The 18,430-nt window shown below is 41.6% G+C and overlaps 1 protein-coding gene across 3 annotated transcripts in view; it reads right to left on the bottom strand.

Moving 5' to 3' along the window:
* SEMA5A (semaphorin 5A) overlaps nt 1-18,430 on the bottom strand; it is a 593,698-nt gene that overhangs the window by 129,401 nt on the left and 445,867 nt on the right. For all 3 annotated transcript variants that reach the window (XM_006015687.3, XM_025205600.1, XM_025205596.1), the window contains 3 exons: nt 17,396-17,513; nt 6,817-6,998; nt 2,666-2,809 (listed from right to left, as the gene is read on the bottom strand). In XM_006015687.3, coding sequence (XP_006015749.1) covers nt 2,666-2,809; nt 6,817-6,998; nt 17,396-17,513 — 444 coding nt within the window. The remainder of the gene's footprint in view (nt 1-2,665; nt 2,810-6,816; nt 6,999-17,395; nt 17,514-18,430) is intronic.

Raw genomic sequence — 18,430 nt, 5'->3', positions numbered from 1 at the left:
CAGACCAGTGCAGAATATTCCTCCTTGGAGGTGAATCCCATCCTCCATCCTTTGTAGGCATTTCTTTTTAGGCTCAGGAGGTCTGCTAGATCCCTGGAGAGCCAGGGGGGCTGCTGTGCCCTCTTGCTTCCTTTCCTCTGAGATGGAATATAATTAACTTGTGCACTGAGGATTACTCCCTTGAGGAGCAACCACTCTTCCTGAACTCCCCTCCCCCTGGGGTCATGGTCCCTTAGGGCCTCTCTGACAAGCCTCCTGAGCTTGTCAAAGTCGGCTTTCCTGAAGTCAAGGACTTCAGTGTTGCTGACTGACTTGCCAGTTTTACAGCGGATGGTGAAGGTGATCAGCTCGTGGTTGCTGTCATCTAGCTTCCCATCGATCACTAGGTCGTCGATTAGGTTATCTCCAGTAGCCAGTACCAGGTCGAGCAGTGCTTTACCTCTCATTGGCCCATAGACTTCTCGAGTCAGGTAGAGGTCATCCACGCAGGAGAGGAAGCTTTGCGACCACTCAGATTTTGCTGAGTGATCCTCCCACAAGATGTCTGGGTAATTGAAGTCACCCATGACAACCATGGTCCTGGAGCACGTGGCCTCAGCCAATTCCTGGGCAAACTCCTGGTCAAGCTCTTGACTTTGGGTGGGGGGGGTCTGTAGTAGACTCTCACCGTCGTATCCCCTGTGCCGTGTTCCCCACGGATTTTATCCCAGAGGTCATGCCTCAGTATATTCCCTAGTTTTCCTCTATTCTCCATTCTGACCATTCTGTGAAACTTCAAGGGTCAGAGAAACAATTTTACTCATATAAAACTATGGTGTTAGCACCAGTATAGTGTGCTTTTCAAGAAAGATTATAACTACATAATGATTTCCTCAGCTAATTTTTCTTGCCCCAAAATTACTATAAGAAGTCACAGTTAGAGTACTGAAGTTCTTTAGAAGGGCAGCTTTATGAATCAGGTTATACATTTTTAAGTAATTGAGAAACTTCATTGTTTTGTTCCTCCAGAACAATTAAGTACAACTATTGGTTAATCCCTCGTGCTTTATTTTTAATGGTCTCAAGTCACTCTATGTATCCTTGCCCATGTCACGGGTACTTTTGGGGAGGTATTCATTGTCTTGACAGTGGACATTTTATTTTAGATTTGAGGAGAGAAATCCTTAATGTTTTCCTGATCTCTGACTATTCATTCATTACATCTCTTTGTTACTCCTCTAATCATATTACAATTAACACGTGAAAATGAACAATAAATACCAAAATGTATCATGGCCATTTTATTCAAATGAAACTCCTTTTTGAAGAATACCCACTCAGAGCCTGCCTTGTATCTTGCTGACCTCTCAGGTCTAGAAACATGGTAACTGCTGAAGGACAGTTGTGAGGCTTCAGTCATAACTCCACTTCCAGAAGTAGATTTTAGATGGGGGAAGCTTTTTTTTTGCCTGACCTATTGCCTGTGTTCTATAGCCAATCAAAATCTTGGTCATTATGACCAAACAATGGTAAAAATGCACGACTGAAACCCCCAAAAGTTGCAGAGCAACATTATGTCATTGAAATTTTTCTCATTATCACTCTTATTGAAAGCTATCTTAAAAGTACTAGACATGGTGAAAAGAAAGTAGAGATGACTCCTGTCTTGATGTGCAGGCAATATAAAAGTACCTGCTGTTTAATATTGTGTGATCTCTTCTCCACTGGTCGTGTGAATGTACTTTGCAGGAACACTAAAGTAAATTATAAGTGTGTATCAAGGAGAAAAGAGATCCGTATACATTTCTTAGAACTGATGGCCCAGGTACTCAGAATGCTAACACTGTCATATGATTGTGCTACTGTTTGCTAATTCTTTTGCAGCTGACAGGATGCCCCTGGAAACATGATAATACATTTCAATGCAGTCACTTGTCTATTTTTTTTATGAATATAAAAAGAAATGTTTCATTTCTATGCTGGGCAGATAATCATAAATCAGAGTCTCTTGGGTGCATATACTATGGAATCAAAAACTGTACATTTGGAGATTGGGTGACAAAATGCTATGTGAAGCAACAAACTGTGAAATCACAGTCTGATTTAAAATGCTGACTTGATCTATGGATAGGTTAATATATATACAGTCAAGTTTGGCTACTGTGAAGTGTCACTAAATATATATTTGATTGTAGGATGGTATTTTTTAATTGAACACATCAGAGTCCTTGAAACTTTCCCAAGTGCAGTAAAGATGCTTAATTTATATAAGAGAGAAAAAAAATTGAACTCAGCACACCAGTAATACAGTGCTTTGACCTTACTATATATTTTATTCTGAATAGCAGGTTTTGTGTCAGGTCAAGTTACAGTTCATACTTAGTGCAATCAATTTTCCAGTAAAATCAATTTTCAGGGTCTCATAGGCTACCAGAGAGGATAGCCTCAGCACAAACAGTTGACTGGCACTGCTAGAAGCTTAGCTGCTTTAGGAAGGACTTGGTTAAGTAAAAGTTAGAAGTGCTGCTATAGTCCTAGGTCTCTGCTAATAGTAATGGTGTTGTAATGTGCTAGCAGCAATTACAAAAAAGAGTAAGGACACAAGGCAGGCAAAGGAGAAAATATAACTTGTAAACAAATCTAAGTGGAAGAAACTAATACAAGCAGTAGAGAAAAAGCAACTCACCTCTCCTCACGGTTCTGTCCCACGCACACGCGACCCCCATGCCGGGGCGTTGGATTGCTGCAGGAACGCTGACGGACCTGAAAGCCGATTCCACAGGTGGTGCTGCAGGGTGACCAGGAAGTCCATGGAGTCCATCCTCCATTTCTGGAATAAGAAGCTACGGTTCTGTCAGCTGTTATAGAAAGCGTACGACTGTATGGGTGTTCACTAAGAGCTGAATTCGATCCATTAATATATGTGCAAAGGTTGGGACTGCTTGTACCACTTCGAGTTAAGCTTTCTAAGGAGTAGATGAGAAAAAACAATGAGTTTCTCTGATGCTTCCCTTTTCCATGCCTTGTGGATACTGCTATTAAAATGGGCCTGTTGGACAACAACCTAACAGATATAGAATCCATAAAACTCATTCTCTGATTGTGGAAAAAGATTTGAATCAAGACAAGTTTAGAAATGCTTCACTACAAATACTTCAAGAGATGAATCTCAACTTCACTGGGTCCATGTATTATTATTATTATTATTCTATTTGGGCTTAAAATATTTTTGTATAGCCTAAGCTATAGCATTTACCTCTTATTAACAATCTTCACTGGATGTAGGCCATGTCTGATAAACATTAAGGCTGAAGCAATATGTTATGCTTAAAAAGTAATAAAAACCAATTCAATAAAAAAATTTGCATTTTCATTTTTAATTATCTTCAGCATAAAGGCTTATTGTATATTTTTTATAAAATTAAATATAGTTTCTGTGTGTGTGTGTGTGTGTATTATTTCCTAATATAACTATATTTAGATATAGCTATATTAGGGAATACACTCACACACACACACACACACACATATCTGTATATGTGTGTGTATTTATATCTACACACACACACACACAGGTGTGTGTATAGATATAAATCTATCTATCTATCCCTCTCTCTCTCTCTATGTGTGTGTGTGTGTGTGTGTGTGCGCGCATGTGTGTATAAAAATTAGGAAACTATATTTGTGTGTGTGTGGATTAGGAAACAATATTTGTGTGTATTTATATTTGTGTGTGTGTGTTTATATTTGTGTGTATGTGTGTGTGTGTGTGTGTGTGTGTGTGTATAATAGATCTCTCTATATTGCTATATATAGATAAATCTATATTCTCTCTCTTTCTCAGGAAACTATATTTGATATACATATAGATACAATCTATACCTATATATATAAGGAAATTATATTTGTATGTGTGTTATATATATATATATATATATATATATATAAATATAAAGAGAGAGAGAGAGACGGGGGAATATAACAGGAATTTTATATACATACACACATCCTATATAATTTCCTGTTACATTTCTCTGTGTTTGTATGTGTGTATACTTTTATCTCTCTCTCTTTCAGGAATTATGTAGGGAAGAGAGAGAGAGAGGGGAATACACACACACACACAAATATATATGTATATGTATATCCATATATATAACAGGCTCATATATCTATTAGGTTCATTTTGCATCTCAGGAAGATACAGTCACGCTGTAATTTCTGGACAATTTTAAGATTAAAATTCCCACATCAAGCTTTAGGGAGAGAATTTTAAAAATTGTGTATTTTCCTAAATAGTTTAAAGATTTCATATTATTTACAATGACCATGTCTACACGAGACGCTGACTACACAGTAGCCTGAGACTACTGTGCAGTAATGCTGCATGGCAGAGCCTGTGACATGACACTACTGTGCAGTAGTCTCAGAATTATTACACAGGAGCATCACAAAAAAGCCACTGATCAGTGCTACTGTGTAGTAACTCAGGTTACGGCACAGTCATTTAGTACTTGATCATAATAATTACTAAATGACTGTACAGTAATGAGTGTGCATTCTGTGTAGATGTGGCCTTTGTGTATTTAGGCGAGATTAAAGTTTCATATTCACTTTCCCTCCTTTTCTGAAAAGAAAATGACAAAAAACTAAAACAAGATTAGAAAAAAGTTCAATTTCCAGGAGAACTCAGAGATTTAATATGAATCAGTTACATCAGCTTCCAACTTCCACAAGATCCTCAGGCAAAGTAACAATACCATGGGTGTAATGTGCCAAAAGTTGCTGAAAGCTAACAGAATCAATATGGATACCTTATTCTTGTAAATCACTAGAAGGCAGGGTTATGTTTCCATTAAAGTCAATACAAACTTGACTTCATCACAAAAAGCATCATGCCAAATCTCTGGAAAGGAATTTCAAACTCCACCTGAAGCAAATGAATCAGTGCACTACAACAGTTCTGGGCAAGGTTTTTTGGATAGATGTGATATCTTTTATGAGACCAACTAAGGAGCTGGAAAAAAGTTCTTAGCAAGCTTTCAGACACAGTCACCCTTTGTCAGGCACAGGGACTCTGCTGGTCTGAGACTCCAAGGAATGATAAAAGCTAAACATTTTCTTCCCCCTATGCCTGATGAAGGGTGACTGTGCCTGAAAGCTTGCTAAGAACTTGTTTCCAAATACTCAGTTGGTTTAATAAAAGGCATATTTACACAAACAACCTTGCCTGCCTGTGTCCTTAGATTCACATCGCCACAACCAAAAACCCAGCTACAACAGTTCCTAGACTTTTGTGTTGGTTAACTGGTGAACGTTATATCTGAAGAGTCTTACTAACAAAACACTATGAATTCCAAGAAAAATCTAATGCAGTATGTTATGTTCTTGAGGTTTCATCATGTTTTTTAGGAATATTAAGGTTCAAATAAAAAGAAAAAAAAGCTGTCCTCCTCTACTGGACCACAATTAAAATATTTTAAAATTTAACTAATTCAAGTAATCAGCAAGATGTTATACTTGTTAAATTGCTTCAGAAGTTGGTTAAAAATGCTGTAGTTAAAACTTTTACTAAGGTTACAAATTTTGGTTTGTTATCTTCCTTTGTTTCAACAGATACAGAATGTAACAATCCGGGAAACTGGTTACTGAAAAAATTAGTTTTCATTGCTACCACATTTGGATTTAGATAAAAGGGTTGATTTCTCTGAAGATCGGTATTACTGACCTGATTTTCTGAGATATTCAAATTAATGGGACTTCTGAACTGAAAATCTGAACAAGCTTTCAACTCCGCTCCAAGTCCCCAAATGCATAGTTGTCCAGCAGACGACTAATAACAGCAGACAACTGGTTAGCATCACACAGCATCTGCATCTTCAACACTTCTCATATTTCCCTACTCTGATGTCGCTGTTAAGTAGCATATTGATTTTCCTTTACTGCTTACACTTGGATTCATCACCACATCTCATATCTCTCTGAATCATTTGGTGTTTGATTGAAGGCAAGCTAATAACTTTTACTTCTGATTCAGTGCAAAAATATCACAAGATACTTTGGAAGATAAATATTTCCTCCCTGTTCAGAGTAAGTGGTGAAGCAGAGGAAAATGACAAAAAGATTCACTGAAAATGAACAGAACAGACCCTTTGACAAGTTTCATCTTGACAGTCATAGGTGCAAACAATGCTTGATACATGAGCTCGAGATCAAATTAGGCCCATTTTTTCTCCTTCACCAGTTGCCAGCCCATGCCTGCCAATCCCACAGCCTCTAACTTGTCCAAAGGACTTCAGAATAAACAAACACTCTGTGTCTGAACTCAAGCTGAAAAATAATATGCTCTCATCTTCTGTAGCTGGATGTGTTCAGGTATGTGCATGCTGAGGACAGGAAAAGAAGTTGCAGCAAAGCAGATTGTCTGGGTCACAGATCTGAATGCTATGGTGCTAGTACTGGGTAGAGTTGACATATACTTTCCCCGCTGCAGAGAAGTATTTTCCCTACTCATCTCTTGTTCTATATCACCAGGGCTGGCAGTTATGCATCCCAGATGTGTGGTTGAGGCAACAGTACTATGGGCTGTAGCTTCTTGGAATCAAAGATCAAAATGGATTTCTTTCTAACCTCTGTGCTGACAAATCCTGAAAGCTGGACCCAAGTCACTGCTTATCATTACAAAAAGTTTCCTAAGAAGAGAATGGGAAGGTGGTCGACAGGTTGTAATAGCAATGTAGATTAAATTCTGTATAAATTAAAATGTGTTTGATTTTTAATTCATATTAAACATCCACCACTGAAGGTCTGCTTGTGTCTTGCAATTCTGGGATGTACCTGGAGCAATTGGCAATCTCCATGCTGGGCCCGTCACACTGCCAGCCTCCACACTGAGGAGCTGGGCTGTCACATAGCCGAGTTCTGCAGAGGCAGGAGCCGATACTGGTCCCATCTGTGTGGGTGCAGGGTTTCCATGGTGACCACATTCCAAAATTTCCATCCACAGTCAGATTCCGAGTCTAGAATTAAAAGAATATAATTTTTAAGAAGGAGGCAGAAAGACAAGTCTTATGAGAGATCATAAAACTGGATATAACTTTAATTTTACATCTTCTTGAAGTCTGACTTTCAACCATCTATGCTTTAGCAATAACATGGAGCTAATCTCAAGAGAAATGTACCCTTTGTGACTGAAGGTCCTTCTTGGCAGGAACCATCTCTTTCTGCATTTGGGTGTTACTATAATAAAAGCAACAATAGCCCCTGACTACAAACAATATTGCAATAGTCCTGGGGTATTGTTTGTTTGTTTTCAGACAATATCAACATTAATTCAAAAGGGATTGCAGCTCCATTTTGTCAATTATCTTCCATGATCGTATTTCCCATTTCTCCTAAACTTTGTTTTATACAGTCCAGGTTCTAAATGTGAAATATAATGTGCAAGTATGCTTCCAGAAATGGGAACCTGGATTGAAAGGTGGAAGAAGCATAGGTCAATGTAAGATATTGTGAAACCTATGCTGAACTGTAAAGATTTGTAGTTGTGTGTGATAACATTTAAAATCACACATTTTAAAGAAAGAACTAATTTTCACCTTCACTAAAAGCATGTTTTCATATATTTACTGCTGTAAACAGGAGGGATGACCAATTTTTGACATGAGAGCAGATGGATTTGGATAGTTTGAAGCTCAGCTTTTAACCATCAATCAAGTAATAACTGCTGATAAGGTTATAACTAACTAGTACATTCATTCCCCCCAAATTAAAAAAAAATAAAAATAAAGCATTTTGTCAAAAGTGTTGAGGGAGGAATTGCATCAGAACAGAATGTCCTAACATCTGTTTATAGACTGACTATGAGCAACACTAATAGAGCTGCTGCGAGTCATGTAAAATGGTGACTTCTTTGGCTAACTGATGTGAGCAACAGACTTCATATTTAAATGGAGGTAAGGGAGAAATAAAGTATGCATTCACTGATTATTTAAAGGTATAAGAGATGAAATAACCGCAGGCAGCATGTTTTCACTGTATTGCTAGCTTCTAGCTAATCTCCTGCCACTCTGCTAGAGGTTCCATAATTTATTTATTAATTATACTGTTCAAGATTCATCATTCACATACAGTATTACCCTACAGAACATACTGGCTTATTTTCTGCCACCTGTAACTGACATTGCTACACTTCATTATTTCAAAATACTGCTGAGATGTGTATTGAAAATAACTCACCATTCTTTGCTCACCCTAATACTGTATATGTGCTGCTGTTTTTCACAAAACAGGAAATAAATATTTCTTGTTAACTGTCAAGTGCGCTCAGTCTTTTATGCCGTTAGCTGGAAGAACGTGTAGTCGGTAAATCAGAGATAACATGTTCCTAGCCCAATTAGTGTCAGGGCTGTGAAAACATCTCTGCTGCTTTCTTTTCCATGTGCAGGTAAAGCCACAATGAGATCTAATGCATGGTCCACACAATCGTGCCTCCTACCATGCCACTAATGCATGGCAGGAGGTGGGATTGTGTGGAATGCAGCTGGGGCTAAGTCCTGTCAGCTCTGGGATCTCAGTCCGGGCAGCATTGGAGTGCTTCTGCAGCTGGGAGATCACAGCAGCTGCAGTCTCCTAGGCACAGGACTACATGGTGCACCCCATGGCGTGGAGATTGCAGCTGCTGGGGTCTCCAAGCCACACAGCACAGGCTACACATGCAAATTAAAGCTGAATAGAAACCAGCTATAAAGTTATTACACATTTTTGAGCAATTATAGCCGATTGGACATTTTTAAGACACTATAGTTAATTTGCCTACATAGCCAGCCTAAATTAATTAGGCAATTAACCAGGTAATTGCACAATAGATGTAATGTGTTGAGGGGGCCCATGAAACACCACTACTTCTTCACTGCTGCCCATTGAGGCTAGTGATAGACTTTACATATAAACTGGTTTAAGTGACCAGAAACTGATTTAAACTTGCAACAGAACCTGATTTAAACCTGTAATAGAAGAGAAGTTCAGTGCACATAAACCAGTTTCAAAATGGCTGAAACTGTTTTAAGATAAACTTGATTGAATGTATCGGAGTATCGGGCTCAACTGATTTGGGTCATACTGGTTTATGCAATGTCTCTCCCAGACCCCTGTCCAGTTTAAGTTAAGCCAGAGTTCCCCAACACCCCAGATGTTTTCCTGGGCTGGGCTGGGCTGGGCTGTGCACTCTGCTCTGAAGAACAGGCTGACCCTGCCCCTTTCCTCCCTCACGAGATCTCCCAGGGAGTCTGCCTGGCTTCCCTTGCTGCTCAAGCAGGGATTCCCCCCTCTCATCTTCCACAGCATGGGTCCCAGCCCCACTGACCCTAAGCATGTGGTATGCTAGCTAATGCTGAGAGGTGTCTGTGTGTGTCTCCAATTTCACTGGGACAGGCAGACAGAACAGTGTCTGCTTAGGGCTTTTTGGAGCTAATCAACAGGTCAGCTGGTAATGTACCTCCATTCCTTCCTTGGAAAAAACTGTTTAAGAAGCGTTTGAACTAATGGGAGAGACTTTCATTTGCTGATGGGCTGATAACACTGTGGTTTTATCAGCTCCCCTGCTGGTTTCAAGCACTGCCAGGTTTACAGATGGAGAGAGACTGAAAAGCTCAGTATCATCAACAGATGCATGCACTGCACACCCTCCCTTTGCCTCAGAGTGCTAGCCTGGGGCTGGGGGCTGGCAACACTCCCACCCCTCGAACAGTAAGCATGGAAAAGCCTGGGACGATGCAGGCAGGGTGGGGGTTTAAGCCCCTCCCTAATCAGTGTCCTGCCAGGGCCTTGCCAGGGTCAGCTCAGCACTGTGGAAGGGAAGAGAGGTCTGCTCTAGCGCCCCCTGGCTTCTAGACTAAGCCACTGCAGGCATGTGACTGCATTTCTGGGATGAAAAGGGAATGTCTATCCACCTCCAAATCAGTTCAAGCTTTGCAGGTTAGACTAGCTAGTCTCCTAGATCCTGGTGTTCTCTCCCTTGACATATTTGTACGTGGCTATCAAGTCACCTCTCAGCCTTGTTTTGCTCAGGATGAACAAACCCAGATCCCGAAGTCTCTCTTCATAGGGCCTGTCCCCCAGGCCCTTAATCATGTGGGTGGCCCTTCCCTGCGCCCTTTCGAATTTGTCCACATCCTTCTTGAAGTGCAGTGCCCAGAACTGGACACAGTACTCCAGCTGTGTAGAGGGGGAGGAGCACTGAATAGAAGGGGAGGAACACCTCTCTGGATCTGTTGGCAACATACCTGCTGATGCATGCCAGAGTTCTATTTGTTCTGTTGGCAACTTTGTCACACTGGTGGCTCATATTCATTCTCTGGTCAACTGACACCCCTAGGTCCCTTTTGGATGCAGTGCCAGCCAGTGGACTATCACCCATTGTATAGATATGGTGAGGGTTCTTCCTACCCAGATGAAGGACCTGGCATTTGTCCCTGTTGAACGTCATATAGTTTTGTTCAGCCCATAGGACCAACCTGTCAAGATCTTCCTGAATTTTTGACCTGTCCTCTGATGTGCCCACTTGTCCCCACAGCTTGGTATCATCTACAAACTTAATCATTGCACTTTTCACTCCCTCATTTGGCTGAATCAATTCAGAGCACTGATTTGAATCACCAAATCGAATCACTGTCCCCTGAATTGGCCAAATCCAAAGCAAACTCTATCCACTTCACAAGGCCTAGTACCAGGGTACTTTGGAACAGGGTAAGGTGGTGGAAACTGAGACATGAAGAGCATCTTTTTATGTGGTTCTAACAGGCTGTAAAACCCCTCTGCTGTGAAAATGTAAAGGATGAGAGGCGAGTAACTCACTGATTTGTACTACTTTTTTTATGGAAGAGGGGAGTTGATATATAGTTTATACATGCAAATGACTAAAATAAATAATACAACTTGTTTCAATTCTTTTTATAATGTTTTTTTTTTTACCATTTCAGCTAGTCTTTCCATCTCCCTGTTAATTGCAGATATCCTGCAGTCATATTTGTACCATGTGTCAGAGAGTATAATGAAGAATTATATAGCATCTATTATAATGTTTCATCTATATCCCTAGTATTTAAGACAGACTAAGTTTGAGCATGTTGCAGCTACCTGTAACATGCTCTGTGTCTTGAATTTAATCCACTTTTTCTTTATTTAGTTTATACGCCTCCAGCAGCATATTTTCAATTAGATATATAATGCCTGCTATTACTGACTGACCAAATTCACCACTGACACAAGTGGACAAAATTCTTATTTGAAACCAATGAAGTTGCCCAGCTTAAACAAGGCATTGTGTATCTTACGAATAAAAGTATATGCAGGACTTTGACAGTTGGCTCTGTGTGTTTTCTCACTTTTATTACTAATGCTATGAGTGACTGAGATGAGGTACAAAAACAATTAATTTTAAAATGCATCACCTTACCTCTAAATAACCGGGGCTGGGGTGGAATGGGTACTATGGTACACAGTTGACAGCCCAGAGGTTGCAAGTTTGAGGCCATAGGAAAAAAACACTCATCATGTGGCCCTGTCAGATTCCACTGAATCTATGAATTCTGCTAAATACTTTGTCACAACAAGGACACAAAAAGGAAGGAAGGACCTCAAAATAACTGTTATCTTCTACTACATGCTCTGGTCATTTCTTTCTCTAGCAAGCTAGTTTTAATAAACAACTACTTCAAAGTTGCTCTGCTTACAAACTGCTCTACATAGTCTCTTCTGACTAAATGCTTTGCATCCAATCCTGCTTCTCAGTCTGTTTCTCTGATGTCTCCTCTGGGATATCTTGCTGTTAGCTTAAATTTCACATTCTCTAAATCAACTGCCTTACCTTTCCATTCAAATTGTCTCCACTTTCTTCTGCTTCCATTACTGTTTAAGACATCATCCTCCAGTCCATCATATAATTCTTAACCTGGCAGCTATTCTGACCATTTCCTCTTTCTGGCCCTACTTTTTCAAGCTGGGTCCATACTATATTGCTTCTTCTTCTACAGCATCTCTAGGATTCATCCTTTCCCATTTCTACAGCTGTAACTCATTCAGGTGATCCTCAAGTCTCATTTAACTACTGAACCTCACTGGCCTCTCCAATGTCCTTGGAGCTCACCAGTGGTTCATATAAAACACCATTATTCCCCATCTTTCCCTCAACTCTTGTTATCTCACCATTCTCTTTGTAGCCCTCCTATGATTTTCCTTCTTCCATCACACCATGTGAAGGCTTTTTATTGCATCCTTCAAAATCCTCTAAAACTCTGCCTTCCCTTTTTAACTGACCTTGTCTTGTTCCATATCGCCTCCCATTTCTGTTGGCCCCACCAGCAATGCTAGATTTATCTAGCTATTTTTCAGCTTCTCACATACACCTCTCTGTTTTCTCCTATGTCACCACCTTTGCAGGGAATGTCCTTCCTGGGCTTGTCTGTAAGGTTGTTCCCCTTTCTCTATCGGCCTAAAGACCCACTTCTGCCATGATGCCTACAGGGAAATTGCATGATTTATACTGACAAGTCTGTTGAATAAAGTGGGAATGATGTACATAGCCTTAGGAAAAACCATGCCCAGAGCAACACCTTGATCACTCTGTAAGTTATATTTCTTGCCTTTATTTTTTGTCTATTTTTAGACTGCAACTTCTTTGGGGTGAAGACTAGGTTTTCTTTGTGATTTGGAAAGTGTTCGGCGCAATGTGGGAGTTGCAAGAAACATCCATAGCAAATAATAATCATCCTAATACAGCACAATGAACATCCTGGGGAAAAGCCTAAAGACCTGAGGACTAAATAGTATTTTAAAATGTGTGAGAACGGTGCTCAGAATACATGCCTCTACTTTTGCACCACAGAAAAGCTTAAAATATTCACAAAATAGAAATCAAATCTCTTTCCTTCAGTATTTTTTCCAGTAAAAAAATCCTAAGAGATGTGTGTGCAGATGGTGCAAATGTGCTAACTGCTGATTACGAGGGAAGTGCAAATTTCCAAGTCATTTTTAACCCCTAAAGATGGTCACTACAGGTTTAGGTAAACAGCAGAATTTTCAAAAGTGCTTAGTGCCAGCCTAACTACTTACATTAATGGCTAATTTGTGTGGGAGCAGTGTCAAATCACTACTGGGAACATCTACATGAGACACTATGTTGGTGTTGTGATGTAGCTCATAGCTATGGCAATATAGCAGTGGCAGGTACAAATGGTAATGGCGATGCTATGTTGCCATAGCAATGAGTTACCTTGTTATAGCGTGTCATTATGGTGATGTAGCTGCTAAAAATAAAAATGTTCCACCGGGATGGTACAGTTATGGCTGTTATTGCACTGTCATTTAGTACTTTAGCAAGGACTAAATAGGAGTGCACTGATAGATTTTTTGGGGCCAATGCCGATGGCTGATTTTTAGAGTCATCTCAGCCAATACCAATCTGATTCTGATATGCAACTAGGCAGCTTGAAGACCAGTGACGGACTGGTAAGTCTGGTGTGGGGGAAGGGGTGGAGGGAGGGAAGGGGTGTGGGGGGGCAGACTGAGGGCCCCACGGTGAAGGGCAGGCACTGCTCAGCTCAGGCGGGGCATGGGAAGGAGCTACAAGCGGCTCATCTGGAGATTGCAGGTGGGGGGCGGCTCCTGACCTGCATGCACCCCAAGAGGGCACAGGGGGCGGTGTGTGCCTCCGGAGCTACATGTGGGGTGGGGTGGGGTGGGCTGCCACTGCGGGCTGGGACCAGGGCTGCACTGGGCGCTTCCCAGCAGGAAGCTATGCTTGGGGTAGGCAGCAGCAGTGCTTAAAGGGAGACTACGGGGGGAGGTGTCAGACACCCCAAAATTGGCCGTATCAGGAAAAGCCCAGCATTGCCCCCAGTCCACAGTGGCAGCCCACCCCACTCCACCCTGCCCCATGTGCAGATCTGGGGCTACATGCCCCCATGTGTCCTGGGGTACGTGCAGCAGCGGGAGCTGCGTCCCACCCCCTCCAGCACCCCCCAGATGAACCCCTCACAGCTCTGTCCTGTGACCTGCCCTGGCTGTGCAGTGCCTGCCCCAGCCCCACTGTCTCCCTCACTGCAGGCGCCTTGATCCAGCCCCCCACACACCTCCCACAACATCCTCACCAGACAGATTCTGCACTCCAAACCACTGAACTGTGCTTCTGGCTGTGTGCATGCTGCACCTGTGCGCATGTATGGTGCATTTAGTGGCCATATCAGGCAAAAAAACCGATTCTTAATACTGTCAATTTTTCCTATATCGGTGCCAATCCAATATGGGACTGATGTATGAGTGAACCTCTAGTACTAAACAACTGCACCATGGAGGCACGCGTAGACGTGCCCACTGAGAGCCTTAGAATGCTTTGCCTCTGAGTACTGAAACCAGTTTGTGCAGCTGTGAGTGATGATCAGGTAGGAAGAAAGATTTCTCAGACAGTTCTACAAATTCAAAGCTAACATTTTCTCCATTTATTCATCTTCTGTTTCCCAACTTCTTCTCCTCTCCCCATTTTTTCAGTAACAACTGAAATGTGTTCCCTATGCTCAACCCTGTGTCCTATTTGGAATTTTCTCTCCCACAACTTGGAGGTACTTGAAAAATCATTTCCATTTTTTTTCCTTATACCACATATAAAATCTGACTTCTCCTTTGTGTTTTTACTGCTAAAACCCTTCTTCAGGCACCAATTATTTTTAATTTTTGCTATCACAACTCCCTTCCTTTTTTGCTCTCCTTCTCCCCTATTCAAATTACTGCAGCTAAATATCACCTTCCTCTCTCACTGCTCCTGCCATGTGACACTGCTCCACTAAAGCCTGAATATTAAGGTCAGTCTCCTTTTTTGCACATTCAGGCTACTTGCACAGCTCTCTCCCTGACTATACTAGTTATCATTTCCCTCATTTTCCGCCTGTCTATCCCTCCACAGTTAGTATAGTTACTGCTCCTGGTGGTTCTTCTCCCAATCAGGACTCTGTACCAATTTTAGCTACTCATCCACCTCAAACAGCTTATTTCCTTTGACCCTTTTTCCTTTTATTCTTCCCCCCACCCCCTGGCTTCCACAATTAGCACTCTTGCTATTGTGATTTCAAAGTTGTATTCAGATACAGCCTAGAGAAAACAGATTTAAAAAAAAAAAGTGACACTATCTAAATTCTTGTAAATTATTCCCTCCATAGAGTAGACTTCGCATTTCCTTAGTTTTCCCTTAACTGTCCTTCCTTCCACTGGGTCTGCCATATGTATGCTATCCATTTAATCTTGAGCTTTGTTCTACCAACTTCAAGTTACATAATATCTGACTCCTTGAAAATCTCACTGAATGTAATGGGTTTGAGTAACAATCTACTGTGCAATGTGAAAAAAGGTAGCAGAATCTTGCCCCTGGTCTGCAAAATCACTGGGACATCTCTTCAAAAATGATGTCTACTCTACATTTCCAGTGTTGCCACTTCTTGAATGCCTCCCACCCACTCATTTCCACTTGTACACACCAAATGTGGAAGTGAGGGATGTGCTCAAAAGCAGGTACCCAGAGCAGCACTGATGGCTTGGCATAGATATACACTAGTTTTTCTAGTAGGCCATTGTAACAGGGTGGCCTCCTCATCAGGTCTTCGCTGGCCATCCTGCTCCTGGGGTAACCGCCTGCTTCACTCGTCTGCCACGCCTTGATGGGAAAATATGAGAGTTGTTACTAAGATGGGAGGCTATCCATTACTGCCCTGCTGACCAGGCCTAATACCTGCTCTGACTGCCCCTACATGGGTCCCATGACTCACAGATGTTAATTCTCCAGCCTGGGCACACAGCTATAGCTCTTTCCACAGTCCCAGAGGACCACTCGCACACTACCCCTCTCTCACCGGGGTCCCACTCACTCCACTGGCTCTCACCCAGCCTTTTTCATACTGCCCTCTGTCAGGGGCCACACATGCCGCTCGGCCTCACCTGGCTTCGGGCTTAGCTCTCTTCTTCTTGGTCAGCCCTGGCGCAGTCTGTTGGGTATCTCCCACTACCCTAACCTGAGCGTTGACTGAACGATTGTAGGACTGTAGATCTATTTCTCTCCTAGCCCCTCGCCAGGCCATTATGTGTCCACTGGGCCTCTTCACTCGCCCATACTCACGGGGCCACTCTACTCAACGCCCCTCTCACACGGGGCCGCTCTACTCATTAACCCTCTCACACAAGGTCTGACTCGCACCCCCAGGCTTTCCTCTGCCACCTGGGTGCAGCCCCAGGTCCCTCTGGCCTGAGCTCTGCCTCAGGGCTCCTTAACTGAGCCCTGGGCTCCCCCTGCTAGAACACCACCAGGGATTTGGGGCTGGGGTTATTAAGGCACCCTGACACGCCTTTCACTGGGGAGGTAACCGGCCTGGCATTTCCTCGGGGCTCCCACCCCACTAGGAGCCCCACCAGACCACCCTTCTGGCAGGGTGCAGTTTTATGTCTTACCCAAGACAAGGGGTCACCTCCTCCCCATAGCCCCTGCTCTTACCTCCTGACTCTGGACGGAGCAACCTCTCAGCCTGATGTTTCTTCCTTCCTTCCTGCAACAAACTACAGCCCAGTTTATATCCCTGGGCCAAAACGGCTGCCCTCATAAGGCATCTGGCTGCTGCCTGTTTGCTGCTCTTAAAGTGGCAGGCACCCTAGGTGCCCTCCCATAGCCTTCCATACCAGTGATGCTCCATGTGTGTTAAACAAATGATGCTCTGCTTTGTATTTTGTTCCATATTTCCAATATTATATTAATATAACATTTAAGTCAGACTAAAAAGAGTGTATCAACTTTGCTAGTGTGAAATATACTTATAAAAAAAGAAAATGTGAGCAATCAAATATTAATATTGTGCTTGCTCAAATCAGTTTTCATTTACCACTATGTCGATGTGATCTCAACACCTACACAATTCTTTCTCTGCCTCTGGAAGGAGAACACCTTTTCAGTTTATGAACTTTGTAAAATTTTAATGGGACTTTCAAATTAGCAATAACAACCCCAGAGGGAAAGATTTCGACTCTGGCAATTACATTTGCCTTTAAAGTACAAAGCAAGGGAAAAAATCTGGAAAGAAAATCATATTGGTATAATTTGTCTCTGTGAATGTTCATCTTCAAAGTGGGAAAGCATTTAGTGGGGGGAAATAGCTCACTGCCTTGTATAAACTGCAAACAGTTTACTGTCCTTGCTGCAAATCAGTTTGCTGAGAACTAGAAAGACAGCTAAGTGCACAGTTCAGATACGAGTGGAAACGCTTGGGGCAATTTGGTTTGAGTATAATAATTTTCTCAGCCTGAGAAATCTTACAAAGTCTTGTTTTCGTGAGATCCACATGAACCCAGATAACTTTTAGAGATCAGCAGATTTTCTTGGACTTACAGGACATGCAGTGATACTTTGCTCCCACTGACTCATACTCAGACTTTCTTCCAGGGTTGTGCATTTCTTCATCACCATGTCCCAGCCGCAGTAAGGATCCTGAGATCCAATACATGAACTGAAAATACAAACCAGAACAATCAGACAAAAGTATGAACAGTCACCTTTCACCACACATGCCAACAGTCCCTGAAAGGAAGCATTTCCTCATACTTTATAAAGCTAAAGAAATACAGCAAAATAAATGCTAGTAATTATTACAATGAGCTTTGGTAGAGTCATGGGGAGACAGAAGGGAGGAATGCCAACTGCAGTAATAAATGACAAGAACAAAAAGCTAGATTCTCACAAATACAGAGGTAAATTTATCCTTCTGTATCAAGTATGTACTGAAAATTAATAATCATTGAAGTGCAGCAGTCAGTAATTTAAAAATCTATGTTGCCAGCTTGTTAAGTTTAGATTTCAGAAGGCAGGTTTCCTATGATTTCATTCTACTCTGAAACTAGTTATCACGTTAAAAATGCCCAGGAAATATACAAACAAAAGCTACATTAACAGCATGTGATTTAGGCTGCCAAGTCAAACACTCAAAAAGCAAGGAAATATCTGATTGTGGTTCCCTCTACATCCTGAATTCAATTATTTACTGCATGGACATAATGATACCGTCTTTAATTACAATATCACATACTAATTTTTCACAGTTCTAGCTCCTGTGTCTTTATGTAAATCTTCTCATCTTTTGTTTTTTTGCAGTCACATTTTCCTCACCCCTTACATCCTTTTTTTACCCTTTTCACTTCCAAGCTACAGTATGAAAAATACGCATTTAAGAAAAACAGGAAGTGACCTCATTGCACATAGGAAACAATAAAACTAACTGTGCACAAAGGGTTGTCAAAAGTGTAGAGTAAGAAAACGGGGAAAGAACTGACAACTCCCTCTCTAACCCCATTCATTTAAATTAATCTTTGGTGCAACGGTAGGAATAAGAGGTGAATCTTTTCAACAGAATCAGGGACTTTAATTTGA

The sequence above is a fragment of the Alligator sinensis genome, unplaced genomic scaffold (genome assembly GCF_000455745.1).
Source record: "Alligator sinensis unplaced genomic scaffold, ASM45574v1 scaffold126_1, whole genome shotgun sequence".
Taxonomy (NCBI): Eukaryota; Metazoa; Chordata; order Crocodylia; family Alligatoridae; genus Alligator; species Alligator sinensis.
The sequence above is the reverse complement of the archived record's forward strand: the minus strand, read 5'-3'. Positions and strand labels throughout refer to the sequence as shown.